This window comes from Zea mays, chromosome 7 (genome assembly GCF_902167145.1).
Source record: "Zea mays cultivar B73 chromosome 7, Zm-B73-REFERENCE-NAM-5.0, whole genome shotgun sequence".
Lineage (NCBI taxonomy): Eukaryota > Viridiplantae > Streptophyta > Magnoliopsida > Poales > Poaceae > Zea > Zea mays.
This window is the reverse complement of record NC_050102.1, coordinates 90,130,786-90,147,706: the sequence shown is the minus strand read 5'-3', so window position 1 is coordinate 90,147,706 and position 16,921 is coordinate 90,130,786. Positions and strand designations below refer to the sequence as shown.

The 16,921-nt window shown below is 50.6% G+C and overlaps 3 protein-coding genes across 7 annotated transcripts in view; 1 reads left to right on the top strand and 2 right to left on the bottom strand.

Moving 5' to 3' along the window:
* The first annotated feature begins 3,433 nt into the window (after positions 1–3,433).
* Positions 3,434–5,699, top strand: LOC100191349 (uncharacterized). Of its 5 annotated transcripts, none has more exons than XM_008652556.3 (3): positions 3,434–3,584; positions 4,198–4,255; positions 4,407–5,676. In XM_008652556.3, the coding sequence occupies exon 3, from the start codon at positions 4,424–4,426 to the stop codon at positions 5,426–5,428; it is 1,005 nt and encodes a 334-aa protein (XP_008650778.1). In that variant the 5' UTR covers positions 3,434–3,584; positions 4,198–4,255; positions 4,407–4,423; the 3' UTR covers positions 5,429–5,676. The 5 variants fall into 5 exon arrangements, with proteins under 5 accessions (XP_008650778.1, XP_008650777.1, XP_008650776.1 ...); XM_008652555.3 differs by having other exon boundaries at positions 3,434–3,588; XM_008652557.3 differs by lacking the exon at positions 3,434–3,584 and adding an exon at positions 3,608–4,118.
* A 535-nt stretch (positions 5,700–6,234) lies between these two features.
* LOC109940748 (uncharacterized mitochondrial protein AtMg00810) lies at positions 6,235–11,649 on the bottom strand. Its single transcript, XM_020540884.3, has one exon. The coding sequence runs from the start codon at positions 8,715–8,717 to the stop codon at positions 7,854–7,856; it is 864 nt and encodes a 287-aa protein (XP_020396473.1). The 5' UTR covers positions 8,718–11,649; the 3' UTR covers positions 6,235–7,853.
* Positions 6,235–16,921, bottom strand: part of LOC103633997 (peroxisome biogenesis protein 3-1) — a 28,770-nt gene continuing 18,083 nt past the window's right edge. Inside the window, exons 3-7 of the mRNA XM_020540883.3 lie at positions 14,243–14,442; positions 13,981–14,111; positions 13,650–13,777; positions 12,927–13,166; positions 6,235–7,035 (exon numbers count right to left, since the gene is read on the bottom strand). Coding sequence (XP_020396472.1) covers positions 6,786–7,035; positions 12,927–13,166; positions 13,650–13,777; positions 13,981–14,111; positions 14,243–14,442 — 949 coding nt within the window. The 3' untranslated portion in view covers positions 6,235–6,785. The remainder of the gene's footprint in view (positions 7,036–12,926; positions 13,167–13,649; positions 13,778–13,980; positions 14,112–14,242; positions 14,443–16,921) is intronic.

Here is a 16,921-nt window from a genome sequence, read left to right as displayed (position 1 = left end):
CGTCGTCGCTCCTCGAGCACCCTGCTAGCTAGACTGAAAGTAGATTCTGAAGATATTGTAGAAACAGGGACAGTCAACACATCTTTAGCTAGTATAGAAAGAATAGGATAAGTTTGATTGTGGCGTTGCCACCACATAAGAATGTTGAAATCAGGCCCAAATTTAGTTTTAGTGTCACTGTCAAGGTAAGAAGTTAACTCAGATAAACCAGTAGATGTACCAGATGTACCACCTGTACCAGTATTGCTATAACTTTCATCATCACCATATATATCATCCCATGCCTCTGTGGCCTTACTAGAACCACTACCTGACTGTGGTTGAGGATTTAAGCAAATACCTCCAAATTTGGCCTCATAAATTTGATACGTCTTAGTTAATTTGGTTCTAATACATGAAGGATATCTACTATAATCAGTCCCATTAAGAGTAGATAATCTTTGAAGAACTTTATGGAAGCCCCTCATCTTTGCTCTAGGATCAAGAATGAAAGCAAATGCATAAAGAATGGGTATGTCCCTCCAATATTTCAGAAATTTTGTTTTCATAGGCACAACAGCAGTTCTTAAAAGTTCATGGTTCTCATATGCATTTAGATGTCTAGCAATTTTCAAAATATGGTGCAACATTAAGGGTGATGTAGGGTAATATATTCCAGATAGTGCAACAGTTGAGTCATAGAATAACTAAAAGAAAGACAATAATTTTTCTGCAACAACCCAATGATTATCACTCAACAAACAAGACCCATCATCTTTGCCAGGATAATTAGTTCTAATCCACACATAGAAAGTGCTATGATAAGGAACTAAATGTTTAAGCATCAGGAATGTTGAATTCCATCTAACATCCATATCTACTCCAAATTTACGTGGTCTAACACCAACACTCATGCAATATTGTTTATAAGAAGCAATTCTTTGATTTGAAGAGTTTAAAAATGTTATAGCAGTCCTAAAGTCTTCAAGATATGGTTGTAAACGTTTCAAACAACTTTTAACAACCAGATTAATAATATGGCAAGCACAACGCTGATGCAAAAATATATTACTCAAATCACTCTCATTCCTAGTAGGTGCAGGTATCAAATGCCCAATATAACCAGCAAAGACAGGTTTCAGAACATCAATAGCAGTTTTGTTAGATGAGGCATTATCAAGCACAATGGCAAAAATCTTATCAGTAATGCTAAAGTCATTTGCAACCATTTCAACACGTTCAGCAATGTTAAGACCTGTATGAGCTACCTCTACAGGTCTAAGACCAAGTAATCTCTTTTCTAAACACCAATCAGAGTTCACAAAATGAGCAACAACACTTATATAGTCCTCTTTAGCTTTACCAGACCATATATCAGATGTCAAAGCAACAGATGAAACATGTTTAAGTACTTCAATCAGTTGTTCAACACGCTCATTAAACAGTCGGATCAAGTCTCTAGCAGTAGTTTGCCTAGAAGATTTAATAAACCTTGGATTGTGGGCATGGGTTATATACTCCTGAAAAGCACTAGATTCACCAAAACAAAGTGGCAGGTCTAGCCTAGCTATTAAACGACAAAGCTCAGTTCTAGCAACAGAAGGGGAATACTCCCAGTGATTAACAGGTCCATCTGCATTATATTTAAGCAAAGACTGTGTTTTTCCAGATCTGTCTTTTTCTTTCTTAGCAGGGCAAACATCCAGGTGTCGGATCAAATGGCCAGTTCCAGATGAAGATTTAGCAGACATGCTATTCTTGCAGTGAAGACAAATGGCAGATACTCTTACCTCCTTACCATTTTGAATCGCAGTTACCTCCTCAAAGTGCAGCCATACCTTAGAGGTCGGACCTCTCCTTCTAGAACGTTTACCAGGCATAGGGACAGAGGTGCTCGCGTCGGCCGTCGGGCTTGTGGAGCCCGTCCTCGTTTGTGCACCGGCGCCGTCCAGATCGATGGCACCAGCGGAGGTGGTACTAAGGAGGAGGCACCGGGCATCGTCTGCCTCGTTCTGCGCTTCAAGCCTCCGCTCCTCGATCACCGCATCAAGACTGAGCTCGTCGTCAGCCGAGACTGTGGACATGGCCACTGCCTCGGTCGGCTTCTCCGGCTCCTCACGGCGCGCGGCGCACACACACGGTGCACACCTCGACGAATCGAAGCAACAAGATCAAGAACAAGAAGACTAGGACTAGGATTAAGAGAGAGACGAGAGCAAGACCAAGAAAACCTTACCTGCAACACCGGAGCACCGGATCCACGAACCGGATGGCTGACGGTAGAGGCAGAGGAGCGAGCTTGGCGAAGATCGAGTTTTAGGGTTAGGGTTAGCGAGGGTCGATGGAGAGATGTAGAGAGTTCACAGAGAGGATGAAGCAAGAGAGGAGAGGAGCAGGAGGCGAGGACACCAGAGTTCACCGCTCCGTCGACACCGGAGGCGAGGACACCGAAGCCGAGTCGCCTGTCGCCGCCACGCGCCCACAGGAGACGGAGAGGCCGAGAGAGGAATAGTGGATGCTAGGGTTACGCGACGTCGACGCGACGGTACGAGCCGTGCCCTATACGCGTTTATTTGCGGATGTGGTTAACGGGTCGGCGTCGTGTCGCGTGTTACGTGGGCCATGCTCGTGCCTGCACCACGGGCCCACTTGGCAGCCCAAGCACGGCACGTGCACCGGGCCGGGCTGGCACGGGCACGCCGGCCGTCGTGCTGGGCCGGGCCTTTCCCGTGCTTGGGCATGCCGGGCGCCGGGCTACACCACGGGCCGGCCCGTTTTGGACATGTATACCTACAATCATATTAAACATTGAAGCTAAGACAACCACCCCACCTATGTCAGCGATTGATTTTGTGCGCTATTAAACCAGCTTTAGGTTGTGTCTAGCAGATTGTGTATATGATCGTGCAAAATAATGTTTTACACTGTAAATTGTGTTGTTTATGGAATAAAGTTTAAAATAAAGAATAAAATATGAGATAACATGGGTAATCTGCTGAAGATAACCTCTAAAAAATTACGACTATAAGAAAAGAAACTAGAATTACGGCTACAAGATACTATGATGGTTAAAACATTCAGCGAGGGGAAGGTATCAAGAAACAGGTATCAATGGATAGGTCGATTGTCGCTTTCATGTAGTTGATGAAATAAATACGCATTTTTGTACTTTAATAAATCAAATACTTCTAGATTTGACTAAATATATATGTAAAACCTATTAATCTTTATCATACCAAATAGATATTATTAAATTAATTATATTATATATTTTCATAACAAATATACCTACATATATTAATATTGATACAATTACATATAAATTTAGTGAAACCTGAGATTTTCTTACGAGATGGATTTTTTTTTGGATGGAGGTTCCTCTGACGTGTTGTAGTCTTACGGACACCTCGCGTTCAACTATTTTAATTGGATTTGAAGTTTCTTCCTTCTCCTCAAGTGGTGTTCACGTATAAACCAATCAGCTCCCGTCCCCGTCCCACACCACACACAGAGAAAGAGAAAGAGCCACGCATTGCACTTGGCTTGCACAAGCCCGGAGGAGCCCCAAACGCGGCGGCGGACGGAATGCGGCTGCGCCTGCCTCAGTCAGTACGCGTCTCTCACTCCCTCTCCCGTTCCTTCTCCCCGCACCGTTCGCCAGATCGTCTCTTCTCTCGGGACGGGCGCGCTCGGTCCAGGATCTGGAGGCAGGCGCTGCCTAATCAGTTCTTCCTTCGTTTCCTTTTTGTCCTTGGCAACACGCATCAAAGAAACCTGCAAAAAATCAGGCAGGTTTCGATTTGGGCCCAAATCTATCCTGATACAGTTGGTAGCTGACTGGCCGCGTGCTTGGAGCGCCAATATTTCCCCCAAACAATAGCGCCCTCCGTCCGCTTGTTGAAATCTTTATCCGGTGTGGAGTGGAGCTGCCGTTCAAACCTGTCATCTGATTACTTGGGTTGTTTTCCTTGCCGTTGAGCCTTGTGATGTGCAGTGAAGCCGCGAATTGTTTCATTACATTTGGATTTTTTTTAAGGCCTGGTGATCGAAACGATATAATACTTCATCTTCTATTTGGAGTTTCAGCTACTTGGGTGCCGTTTCTACATTGCAAGATTTGTCGGTGATAGTATATTCACGTTCGTACGCACATAATTCTACTGATATGGCAATACTCCCGGGCACATAATGATGTCAGTAAATTGTCTGAAATTTCAGAGAATTGGCCTGAAATCTTGCATCCTGTTGACCATTCCAACTTCTCCGCGTTGTTGATGTTGGTACCTTGAAATCTTTGTAGAACCAGTTAGCAATTCAACAAAAATGTTTGGTTATTTTATTTCAGAAGCAAAGCAGACTGCTGAGTAGCTGGACGGACATTGAACGAATCGGTCTGAATGCTTTGCTGACACCGAAACCTATTGCAGGTGAACATTCTGCTGTGATGGCGAAGGAGTACTACACTACGAGCAGCCTTGTGGTTGGGTACGCGCTGTGCTCGAGCCTGCTCTCGATCATCAACAAGTACGCCGTGACAAAGTTCGGTTTCCCAGGCCTCCTGACCGCTCTACAGTACTCGACATCCGCTGCTGGTGTCTGGATCCTCGGAAAGCTAGGCTTCCTCACACATGACCCCTTCAACCTGGAGACCGCAAAGAAGTTCGCGCCGGCGGCTCTCGTCTTCTACCTAGCCATATTCACCAACACGAACCTCCTCTGCCACGCCAACGTCGACACCTTCATAGTCTTCAGATCCCTGACCCCGCTCCTGGTCGCCATCGCCGACACGACGTTCCGGAAGCAGCCATGCCCTTCCAAGTTCACGTTCCTGTCCCTCGTGGTCATCCTGGGCGGAGCGGTCGGCTACGTGACGACGGATTCGGCGTTCAGCCTCACGGCGTACTCGTGGGCGCTCGCGTACCTGGTGACCATAACGACTGAGATGGTGTACATCAAGCACATCGTCACCAGCCTGGGGCTCAACACCTGGGGCTTCGTGCTCTACAACAACTTCCTCTCCTTGATGCTGGCCCCCGTGTTCTGGTTCCTTACAGGCGAGCACAGGTCGGTCTTCGCAGCGATGGAGTCCAGGGGCGAAGGCTGGTTTCAACTGGACGCCGTCGTGGCGGTGGCGCTGTCGTGCGTCTTCGGGCTGCTCATCAGTTTCTTTGGCTTCGCAGCCAGGAGAGCTGTATCGGCGACCGCGTTCACCGTGACCGGGGTCGTGAACAAGTTCCTCACCGTGGCCATCAATGTCATGATCTGGGACAAGCATGCCAGTGCGTATGGTTCGGTCTGCTTGCTGTTCACCATCCTCGGTGGGGTGCTCTACCAGCAATCGGTTACGGTGAAAGGAAACGGTGCAGTTGTGGCACAGCGTGAGCTGGTGCCCGAGCAACCTGAGGAGGTTGACGAGGAGAAACAAAGCTTAGTTTCTTCAGCTAAATAATACGGTGCAACGGATCACTTGCAATGATAGGATCCGTTTGCAGGTTTATTCTTTGGCCTTTGAATGGGCTCGTTTATGTGTCTGCGAAACAAACATGAGGGAATACTATACTAGTGGAAGTAGCACTTCCGTCAATGGAAGCCCTGCTATTGTTTGAATTTGCATCAAGATTGCAACGTTTTGTTCACTGCGAATGTGTACTTTAGCTGATAAAGGTGGTTCTTGATATTGCATATTTTTTTCCTTTACAAAAAAATATTTTTATGTGTCTAATGCCTCAGTTTATCTAGCGCAAATGTCCGCCTTTCAAATTTACTTTGTAAAATTACTTAAGCTACCTCCAGCAACTTATTTATCCTCGTACCAATATTCAAACTCAATTATACAAACAATGTCATATATAAACAAAATAGTGTTTTTGTGATCATATGGATGAACTGTTGGACACGGTCTTAGCGAGGAGTAATTTACAGTAGCACCCCTCTCGTTGTCATACATGTTAATGTCTATTTCTGTACTCTTGTCATACATGTTAATGTCTATTTCTGTACAATACTTAGACTATCTTCAACAGCATTTCTATCTCACCTCTTATCTCACTTTCTATTTCAAACTTCACTCTACAACAATACACTTTATAGTGCAAAACAGTGTTTTGCATATTTAAACAGTGTTTTATATATCCATATACAAGGTCTGCTGATTTATATATCCATATACACGGTCTGAAGATGACCTCATGACATGACATTTCCAAGCAGCACTAATGAAGCTGAAGCTTCACGCTCCACCGAATATTATTACTGTACTCGGTCGAACTGAATTTCATTACCGAACAGCAAGAAAAAATGACAAAAGTTTTCAAGCGTCACGAAGAAAATTACATAATGCAAGAAACTCAGCTGTTTCAAACATTCAGGCAATCCAGTTCTTCCTAAAGCAAAACTACACAAGCAATCATATGCCTGCAGGATCGCAAACTGTGGGCTCGAATATTCATTCACCCAACACAGGATTCAACAGACTTGCAATGTATACATTAGCCACTTGTGGCAAGTAAAACTTCTGGAACATCTGTCATCGATCAAAAATATAGCGAAATAGCAGCCCCAGTGCGTGTGACTATCTAAACGTGCACAACCGAAACTTCAAAGAAAGAAAGAATCGAAATGGAAGGAGCTTTACTCGGTTCCTGCTAGCAACAACGGAATATCTCAGTATATACAAGGGCAGAAATCCAGTCTGTCTGCGTTTGTTGGTTTCCTGATTTCAGACGGTTGAACATCATCCACATGTACCACCAGATCTTTGGAGCCAAAATTCAGAAGCAAGTGTTCTTTTCGCATCAATGTACAGATCATGTTTCTGGTGGCATGTTTGCGTACAGGAATGTGTAGAAGAGTTCCACTTCAGGCATACTTCTGATGATCTGGATGTATTTGTTATTGTTTGGCTCCTCAAGCAATGGGGAACTCAGATGACCAACTTTGGGCAAGAGAGTTGCTAAGGGTAATCCTGATCCTAGAGTTGTCTGCACAGCCAGGTCCCCTACCACCACTTCTGCTATCTTCCTCAATGACCTCTCCATGATATTTCTGAAATCATCACTGCAATAACAGAGTTCCAAATGGATGGTTATGTAATATACCCATGGAGGCAACCACAGACACCAAACCACGGACAAGCCATTAAATTCAGACAGAGAAAATAATGATTCTGTGCATGGCGCATCCTTACACTAAAAAATTGTCTCACAAGTTGCAACATAGTAACTGTTATCATCCACACATAAATATGATATACTAATATGATAATTTCCAAATCATCATTTCACTCACTACAAATACCACTCCTAAATACAGAGCACCTTGTTGCTCTGTTTTAGATTAAATAATAATGTTAAATGCTACCAGTGAAGTTCAGGATTGTGCTAAATACAAAAGGAAGTTCATAATAGCATTGCATAGAGAAAAACTGCAGCACCTAATTATATTAATTTGCTACACTCTTTCTCATTCTGAATCCCCATATACGTACAGAAACAAAAGTAACAACTTAGGCCAATATAAGTCACATGGCATATGACAAAGACTACAAAGTAATTTATTAGATAATATTATAAGAGTTAGAATAGGAAACCCTAACCCTAACAGGGGTTGGGTGATGTATTAATAGACTCAGTAAACTGGGCCAGACCCATTACATAGGGGTGAGATAGTAATTACACGGGAAAATCCCCAAACCCTAAGGCCTAGTTTGGGTACTCTAGTATTGAAGTGGTTTGGAGGGATTAGAGAGTGTATAAATCCCCAATAAGTTAAAAACTCCTGCAATACATCTCAATCCACTTGAACCCCTCTCATTACTAGAGTATCCAAACTAACCCTAAACGGGTATTCTAACACCCCCCCCGGCAATCACAACTCTATCCTGTACAGATATTGAGACTGGAGCGAAAGTCTAAAAATACACTCGACGGTAACCCCTTGGTGAAGATGTCGGCGAACTGCAGCGTGGTGGGGACGCTGAGAACCCGAACATCACCGGCGGCGACACGCTCGCGGACGAAGTGCAGGTCGATCTCCACGTGCTTCGTGCGCTGATGCTGCACGAGATTGGTGGAGAGGTATACTGCGCTGACGTTGTCGCAGTAGACGAGAGTGGCGCGCTGGAGGGGACTGTGGAGCTCGTGGAGGAGCTGTCGCAGCCAGGAGGCCTCTGCCACGCCGTTGGCCACGGCGCGATACTCGTCCTCAGCACTGGAGCGAGAGACGACGGGCTGCCGCTCGGCGGCCCAGGAGACGAGGTTGACGCCCAGGAACATGGCGTAACCGGAGGTGGATCGACGCATGTCTGGACAGCCAGCCCAGTCGGCGTCGGTGTAGACCACAAGTTCCGACGTCAGGGATGGTCGGAGTAGGAGGCCGTAGTCGAGGGAGCCGCGGAGGTAGCGCATGATCCGCTTGAGAGCGATGAGATGAGGCTCCCGCGGGGTGTGCATATGCAGGCACACCTGCTGGACGGCGTAGGCGATGTCAGGCCTGGAGAAGGTGAGGTACTGGAGCGCACCGGTCAGGCTTCGGTAAGACGTCGCATTGGCTACCGGGGGCCCGTCGTCCTCTGAGAGCTTCGCCTGAGTGTCGACAGGTGTGGAGCAGGGCTTGCAGTCGGACATGCCAGCCCGCTCCAGTATGTCGATGGCGTATTGGCGCTGATGGAGGAAGAGACCCTGGGACCGATGCTCGGCGGTGATGCCGAGGAAGTGGTGGAGGGGCCCCAGGTCCTTCATCACGAACTCCCGCTGCAAGGCGACGATCGTGCGCTGTAGAAGGTCGGCGGTGGATGCCGTGAGCACAATGTTGTCGACATAGAGCAGAAGGAAGACGGTGTCGTCGCCGCGGCGGTAGATGAAGAGGGACGTGTCCGACTTGGCCTCGACGAAGCCGATGGAGGCCAAGTAGGAAGCGAAGCGACTGTACCAGGCCCGCGGCGCCTGCTTGAGGCCGTAGAGGGAGCGGTTCAGCCGGCAGACCAGATCCGGATGAGCTTCGTCGACGAAGCCGGTGAGCTGGCTGCAGTAGACAGTCTTCGTCAGAGTGCCGTGGAGGAAGGCATTCTTGACGTTGAGCTGATGGATCCCCAGTCCCAGGAGAGGGCGAGGGAGAGGACGGTGCGAACAATGGCGAACTTGACGACGGGGCTAAAGGTCTCGTCGTAGTCCACTCCCGGGTGTTGGGTGAAGCCCTGAAGGACCCAACGGGCCTTGTAGCGGTCGAGGGAGCCGTTCGAGGTAAGCTTGTAGCGAAATAGCCACTTGCCGGTGACCACGTTGGTGCCTAGTGGACACGGCACCAGGTCCCAGGTGTGGTTGGCCAGGAGGGCCGCGTACTCCTCCTCCATAGCGCGTCACCAGTGTGGGTCGGCGAGAGCGGTGCGAACGGAGGAGGGGACTGGGGAGGCGTCCGGTGGAGTGGTAGTCGTATCAGCTGCCAAGATCAGTCGGTCAACAGGTTGAAGAACGCCGGCGGCGCGCCGGGTCACCATCGGGTGGACGTGCCCGGGGTCGCGGTGGATGGCGACCGGGTGGTACACCGGTGGCTCGGGGCGGTCTGCCGGGACGTCGGGGGCCGCAGGTGTGGCCGACTCACGGCGGTGATAGACGGCGGGGTCAGCGAAGCGCACTGGGCTCGTCGATGGGCCTGGGTCAGCAGGTGCCGAGGTAGTGACGTGGCGGCGGCGATAGTAGACGAGCGCGGGGTCGGCGAAGCGAGTCGTGGGCGTCAACAGGGCCGCGCATGGTGCGAGAGGGGTCGGTGGGCCTCGCGAGGCGCAGGCGTGGTCGACGAGGCCGCGCGTGGCGCAGGCGTGATCGACGGGACCGCGCGTGGCGCGGGAATAGGCGCGAGCCGCGGCGTCGAGGCCGCACGGGGTGCGGGTAACGGCGCAAGGCGGGGCACCTGGGAGGAGGGGGAGACGGATCGGACTCGAGGAGGGAGTCGAGGTCGGTGGGTGGGGAGGGCCAGCAAGGGGAAACACATCCTCGTCGAAGACGACGTGACGAGAGATGATGATGCGGTGGGAGGCGAGGTCCAGACACCGATACCCCTTGTGGTCAAAGGAGTAGCCAAGGAAGAGGCAGCGGGTGGAGCGAGGAGAAAGCTTATGAGGGGCAGTAGCGGAAGTGTTAGGGTAGCAGGCACAGCCGAACACGCGAAGGTGGTCGTAGGTGGGGGCTGTGCCGTACAGCGCGAAGTAGGGAGTAGGGTGGCTCACCGCCTTGGAGGGAAGACGGTTGAGGAGGTGGGTGGCGGTGTGCAGGGCCTCTGCCCAGTAGCTCGCAGGGAGATTTGCCTGGAAGAGAAGGCAGCGGATCATGTTGGTGGTGGTGCGAATCATGCGCTGCCCAGCCGTTCTGGGTGGAGGTGTAGGGGCACGAGAGACGCAACTGAATGCCACTGGTGAGGAAGAATGACCGAGAGGCGTGGTTGTCGAACTCGCGGCCGTTGTCGCACTGCAGTGCACGGACCGGGCGCCGGAACTGGGTGGATACCCAGGCGAAGAAGTGAGGGTGGTAAACGTGTCGGACTTCAGCCGAAGGGGGAAAGTCCAAAGTAAATGGGAGTAGTCGTCCAGAATGACCAGGTAGTATTTGTAGCCGAAGAGGCTAAGGACAGGAGACGTCCAGACATCACAGCGGACAAGATCAAAGGCCTGAACAGCCCTGGACGTGGAAGTGGAAAAAGGAAGACGGGAGTGACGGCCGAGCTGACAAGCATGACAGAGGCGCTCAGAAGAGCCCCGAGTATAGGATATGTCTGAGTGGCCGGAAAGCTGGGACATGACGTCAGGTCCAGGGTGCCCAAGACGACGATGCCAAATGGCGGAGAAGGTGGTGGTAGTAGCAAGAGCATGTGATGTGGTGGTAGTAGTAAGTGCAGGAGATGAGGCTACTCTGGTGTGGAGAGTGGAGGGCAAGTGAAGAGAAAAGAGGGGGCTAGAGCTGTCACAGCGAGCGAGCACAGCATGTATGGGAAGGTGGCGTATGGTGAGACCCAAGGGGTCGAACTCCATAGAGCACTGGTTGTCACTAGTGAAGCGACGAACCGAGAGGAGGGGATGAGTCAGTCCGGGAGCAAGAAAGACGTCGTTAAGGCAGAATGGTCCTGGAAGAACCGATGCACCTACTGAGGTGACCGGGAGGGTGGAACCGTTGCCGACGAAGATGGAGGAAGGATGTGAGGGGTGTGGTGGATGGGAGTGGAATAACGAACTAGTTGTGGGGGTAGTGTGGAAGGAGGCCCCAAAGTCAACCACCCAATCGACGGGAGAGGGAGATAGAGGGAAGGCCGCAGGGTGCGCTGAAAGAGCCAGAGGAGGAGCGCTAGCGTGGTTACTAGGAGGGGAGGGGGACAAAGGGGGCTCGATTGCCAGGGAGGCTATCATTGTACGAGGAAAGACAAGGGGTCCGGACACGTGACGACCGGCCGTGGGGTGGATTTCAACACAGTCACGGAGGACAGGGCTCATGGTGCGATCGAAGGCCACGAGGGTGCCCTGGACAAGCTGACCATCGTGGAGGACACGCACGGTGAGCCCGTCGAAAGGGGGTGAAGCCATGAGAGAGTGGAGAAGTGAATGGCGAATGGTGCAGCAAAGGGATGCACGGCGTTCAGCAACGAGGGGATACACGCGGAAGGAGGTTGTGCTCCTTGGATGAGCCGCTCACAAGGGAAGAGGAATGGAGAAGAGAGAGGTGGTGCTTTGTGGTGGGAGATGGAAGAGAGGGAGATGGGGAGTGCGGCTGCAATTATGCAATCAATGGCTACGGCGGCGGCTCTGGTGCGCGTTCTGTCGGGTGAGGCGAGCCCGCGGCGACTGACAGGCAGAGGGGAAATGGTCGTCAGGACGTGTTCGAAGAGGCCCTCGTCGCAGGGGAGCGCGAGGCAGAGCACGCAGAAGGAACAGGAAGCCGAGCAGCCGAGGTCGAGCAGATCTGCAGCAGGTGCCGATGCGACCGAGCAGCACTACAGCAAGGGCCGAGCACAGGAGCAGTCAGGAGCACTGGAGCAGCCGAGCACTAGGAAAACGAGCAGGGGACGGTCGGACGGGGATCCGATGGAAGGCTGGACGAAGAGTGAATGACGAGCAGCTTCTCACCCCTAGGGCCGATGAACACCGTGTGGGGCAGCACGAGGTTGGGGTGGCTGACAGCGCCGATCCGCCGCGCGGCGGCATAGGCCTCGTCGGCGCCGACGACGACGCACGCGGGGCGCACGAACCTCAGCAGCACGGCGGCCTCCCCGGAGCGCACGGCGGTGCAGTACAGCGTGCTGTGCGCGGACTTGGCGACGACCTCCCCGGGCGCCTCGAGGACGGCGGCCACCGACAGCGCCTCCACGCCTGGGAACCTGAGGAGCGCCTGCGGGCCGGCGCCGAGGCGGTCGGCGAAGGCGTCGAAATACGGCAGCGCGGCGCCCCCGCCGGTCGGCGGCTCGCGCGCGTTTGGAGAAAGACAAGCGCCCGAAGGAGCGCGGCTGGGTGGAGGAGAGGGGCCGCGGGCCGGAAGCAGAGGGGCAGGAGGCGGCGGCCGGGGCAAGGGGAAGGGCCGGCGGCGGCCGGAGGAAGGAGAGGGGGGCGGCGGGTTGGGCGGCTGGGGTGGCGGCGCCCGAGAGAAAGGGAAAAAACTAAACCTAGCTCTGGTACCAAGTTAGAATAGGAAACCCTAACCCTAACAGGGGTTGGGTGATGTATTAATAGACTGAGTAAACTGGGCCAGGCCCATTACAGAGGGGTGAGATAGTAATTGCACGGGGAAATCCCCAAACCCAAAACGGGTATTCTAACAATAAGTATTAGTGAATTCAAAGTTAACTCATGGAAGCAACAAAAGATGAGAACTGGTCATACAGCGGATTGAGCAAAGAAAAACTGCATCGTTGTGGTGCAAATCATGAACTCGCAATAACTGAACAGAGCTTAATGCATAATGCATTATTACCTTGCCAGTACTATTCGTGTCTCAGACATTAGTTGGTCTAGCTTTCTGAAATCATTTAGGAGTGATGAATCATCAAAGCCACTACTGGACACAGCCATCAACTGTGCATAAACAGGGGGATTCTCAGGTACAAGATAATTTATCCATGAGTTAGCTTCACAAAGATCCATGAACGTGTCCAATATTTGTATTACTGTTTGCAATACTTGGTCCATGTTCATACGGTCCTTCAGTGGCTTCCTGCAAAATTTTCACATGTCAAAACTCAGTATCATTAAGGGGAAACATACAACCAGGAACACATTTCACGATAGTAGCCAGACGGTTACTTATGGGAACCAGCCGAAGCAGCCATGTAATGTATCACTGATTTGGGGCAGATTTTAGCAGATACCCTTATGAACATGGTACTAAGAATCGTAAACTGTTTTAAGACACAAGTTGAATATGATGGAACAAAATCTAAAGTAAGAAACGGGGTAGCTGGAAAACCACTGGAAAGCTGGTTGACAAGCAGTAATGGTATAACGTTCACGGTTGAATATCCAAGAAAAAAGAGGAAATGAAAGATTGTGTACAAAACTAGCTGATTTGTGCTGAACATGGAAGTATGGATACTCTTGATGACTAGGTGGACATGAATTTAGCATGTAACATAAACAAGCATTTTCCATGATTTGTTGAACATTATGAAGAAATATGAAGAGGCGAAGAAATATTTACTCTTTTAGGACTTCTGTTGCTGCACGCTGCATTTGCATTATGAATGCAGTGATTTTGTCAGTGACCAGATAATCAGCCATTGCAAGGAAGCTCTTGTGTCCATTTTCACTAAAGGTGTCAGATTCTGCCTACAAAAGAAGTGAGACAATTCCATGTCAGGAAGCAGTTTGAACGCAAGTTAGTGTTCTAACATAATTTCAATTATTTAGCCATCTAGAGTGCAGGTATCAATAACTGGGGCAAGAAATAAATGAAAGTCATTCATACAAAAATGCTTGAGCATAGAATGCGGGCCTGGAGCATAGAATGCAGGCCTGGAGCATAGATCTACCTGTAACTGTGCATCAGTGGTATCCCGGGCAAAATCCAAGTAGAGATGCCTGCCTAATATGGTGACCTGAACTCTAACATACAAGCTAAGCAATGTCATTGCCCACATTGAAGAAACTGTCTTTGTGAAACCTAAGAAATCGGAGAAGCCGTGAAAACAATAACATCGTTAGAACTGCATATTTATGATGAGACAATGAATAAATCCAACAAGTCATGCATAGCACATAATAGATAAGATAAGAAATATTCAAATATCATACTCTTAATCTTAATCTCCTCCCAAGTATCATACTTCTCATTTGGTGTCAGTGCGCTTGAGTCTACCTTCCCTTGCCGTAGCTTGTCAATCAATTTTGAAATATCCAGTTGACTCATTATCTTATCACTGAGATGATGCATGGCCAAAGGCAATGTGGTAGTGTCGCAGATCATCTTCACCTTCTCAAAGTGTGTCTGGAGCCTACAATGAAATGGAAGCATTCAAAAGAATTACTCTTTCCATAATAAAAGTCGTTTTAGCCTTTTAATAAATCCATTCAATAATTGATGTATGTGTTTTGTATATATGTCTAGATTCATTGTCATTTATTTGAATATAGACATAAAAATGATGACCTAAAACGACTACTAATTTGGTACAGAGGGAGTAGAATGGAAGTTGCTTTACCAAATAAGGCACTCCCTTATTCTGAAACAGGTACAGTTTCCATGATTATTACTAGTACAACTGTTACAACCCCTGCGATGGGGACGTAACGAGAGTCTTGGGCGCCGACCCTTGGCTGCGTAGGAAGGGACAGTCACCGGCTGGGGGCCGGCGATCAATGGTAACAGCAGAGGGCAGACTATAACAGCAGGGGAGGTATGGGACTTGTCATGGTTTCAAAAACCGAAGGACAATGAGATTTTTGTTCGGCAAGTGCTAGCGCAGACTCGCTTCGAATGGTGAGTCGCTCGGACTCGAACGATGAACTTGGGACACGGGGTTATACTGGTTCAGGTCGGGGCCCTAGTCCAGTGTAGTGTTGATCATGGAATTGCAGTATGTCATGTTACAACTTGTGTGATTGTGTGTAGAAGGAAGGTTGCCCTGCCCTTTTATAATTCAAGGGAGAACTTTACAGTAGGATCTCATATTCTACTGGGAGGGACCTTGGCTTGCTGCCTTTGGGTGGCGTGGACCTCCCGACGTCGTCCGTAGGGTCGTGCGTTGCCGTACCTCTGGTAAGACGCTCCGTCCTGTTCATCCGCCACACGGGTCCCTGTAGCGAGTCTGTTGCTGATGTCTTCATGATAGTGCGTGTGGGTCCCACGGATCAGTCTCACGGCACGGTCGTACAAAACGCGACTCCTCCCGTCATCATGAGCACTACGTCATCCTTGATCCTTCAGCATGTTGTAGAGATACACCCGGTATGGCGTACTGTCCAGTCCTTCTGGGTATTCAGGTCACTGCTGGGAGTCCGGTATTGAGGTCATCCGACGACCAGGCTTGACTGGCCCCCAAACGCAGTGGTGGCGCGCCTGACTCTGTACGCGGGGGCGCACAGTACATGCCTTGATGGCGACTAATTGGCGCGTCACACGTTTACACGGGCATGGCCTAAGGATGGTGTGTCCCGTTGTACCAACGTGGGCCAGTTGCGTCGGGCTGGGGTTCCTTCCTCGTGGACCCACTTGGTGGGAACTTGGTCGTTCGCCTCGCCTTGCGGACTTACTCGGCGGGGTCTTGGTCGTTTGCTCCACCTTGCAGACTTGCTCGGCGGGGATTTGGTCGTCCGCCTCGCCTCGCAGACTTGCTTGGCGGGGACTTGGTCGTCTACCTCACCTCGTAGAATTGATCGGTGGAGACTTGGTCGTCCGCTTCGCAGACTTGCTCGGCGGGAACTTGGTTGTCCGCTCCCAGACTTGCTCGGTGGGGACTTGGTCGTCCGCTCTGTCTCGCGGACTTGGTAAGCGGCGACTTGGTGGTCCGCTCCGCCTCGCGGACTTGCTCGATCGAACATGCCGAAAATAGGTTATGGGCCTTACCTTGGGTACCCCGTTCCTAGGTACCTCGACAGCAGCTCCCGAGCCTTCAGGCGACTCCTTGGAGTTGCACGGAGGCTTATGCTTGGTGCCCTATACGCTTAGGTGCGCGCAAGAGTAATCCATGTGGATTGCTTGGGGGTTTACTTGGTGATAATGCGGTTTAGGGACAGACCCTTTCTGCGATTGACGCCGCACGCTGGGCGCGGGTCTATTTTCCCTTGGTGAGGGCGGAACGCTCGGGTGCGCGCAAGCGCATCTGCTAGATGTAGCACCCGAGCCCCCGAGTAATCCATGTGGATTGTTTGGGGGTTTACTTGGTGAAAATGCAGTTTAGGGACGGACCCTTTCTACGACGGTTGTCGTGCTCTAAGCGCGAGTTTGTTGCCATTCTGTACTTTGTTGGTGTTCGGCACTTCCGGTGCACGCGAGCGCATCTGTTAGATGCAGCCCTTGAGCCCCCGAGTGATCCATGTGGATCACTTGGGATTCGCTTGGTGACAGGGCAGTTTGGGGACGAACCCCTCCTGCGATGGTCGTCACGCGCTGAGCGTGGGTCCATGGTGCCAGGGCCAAACGCACCCTTCGCCCGATTTCTGTTATTCAAGCATCTCCCCTCGGGAGACCATTTCGAGTTTCTTCGAGGGGAGGGCCGCCCTCCTCGGACCTAGTCGGCGCTAGGAAAGGGGGCATCGAGCTGCAAACGGGTTATCCAAGTGAGATCCGACCTCCCTCCGGTAGGGTCAGGTCTTGGCGAGTGGTCCCGCTGGGGGGCTCGACCCACTGGGGGCATCTCATTGAGTCCTTATTTGATCCTGTGTCGGCCCTTTGGTCGGTCTAGCCGATCAAAGAGGGCCCCGTGACCACCTGTTAGCCAGGTTAACGCAGGAGAATGTGAGGTACGACCTTGG

What these genes read in the sequence shown, in the direction of transcription:
- LOC100191349 (NM_001136783.2), top strand. Translation starts at nt 4,424, where the DNA reads ATGGCGAAGGAGTACTACACTACGAGCAGCCTTGTGGTTGGGTACGCG.
- LOC109940748 (XM_020540884.3), bottom strand. Translation starts at nt 8,717, where the DNA reads ATGAAGGACCTGGGGCCCCTCCACCACTTCCTCGGCATCACCGCCGAG.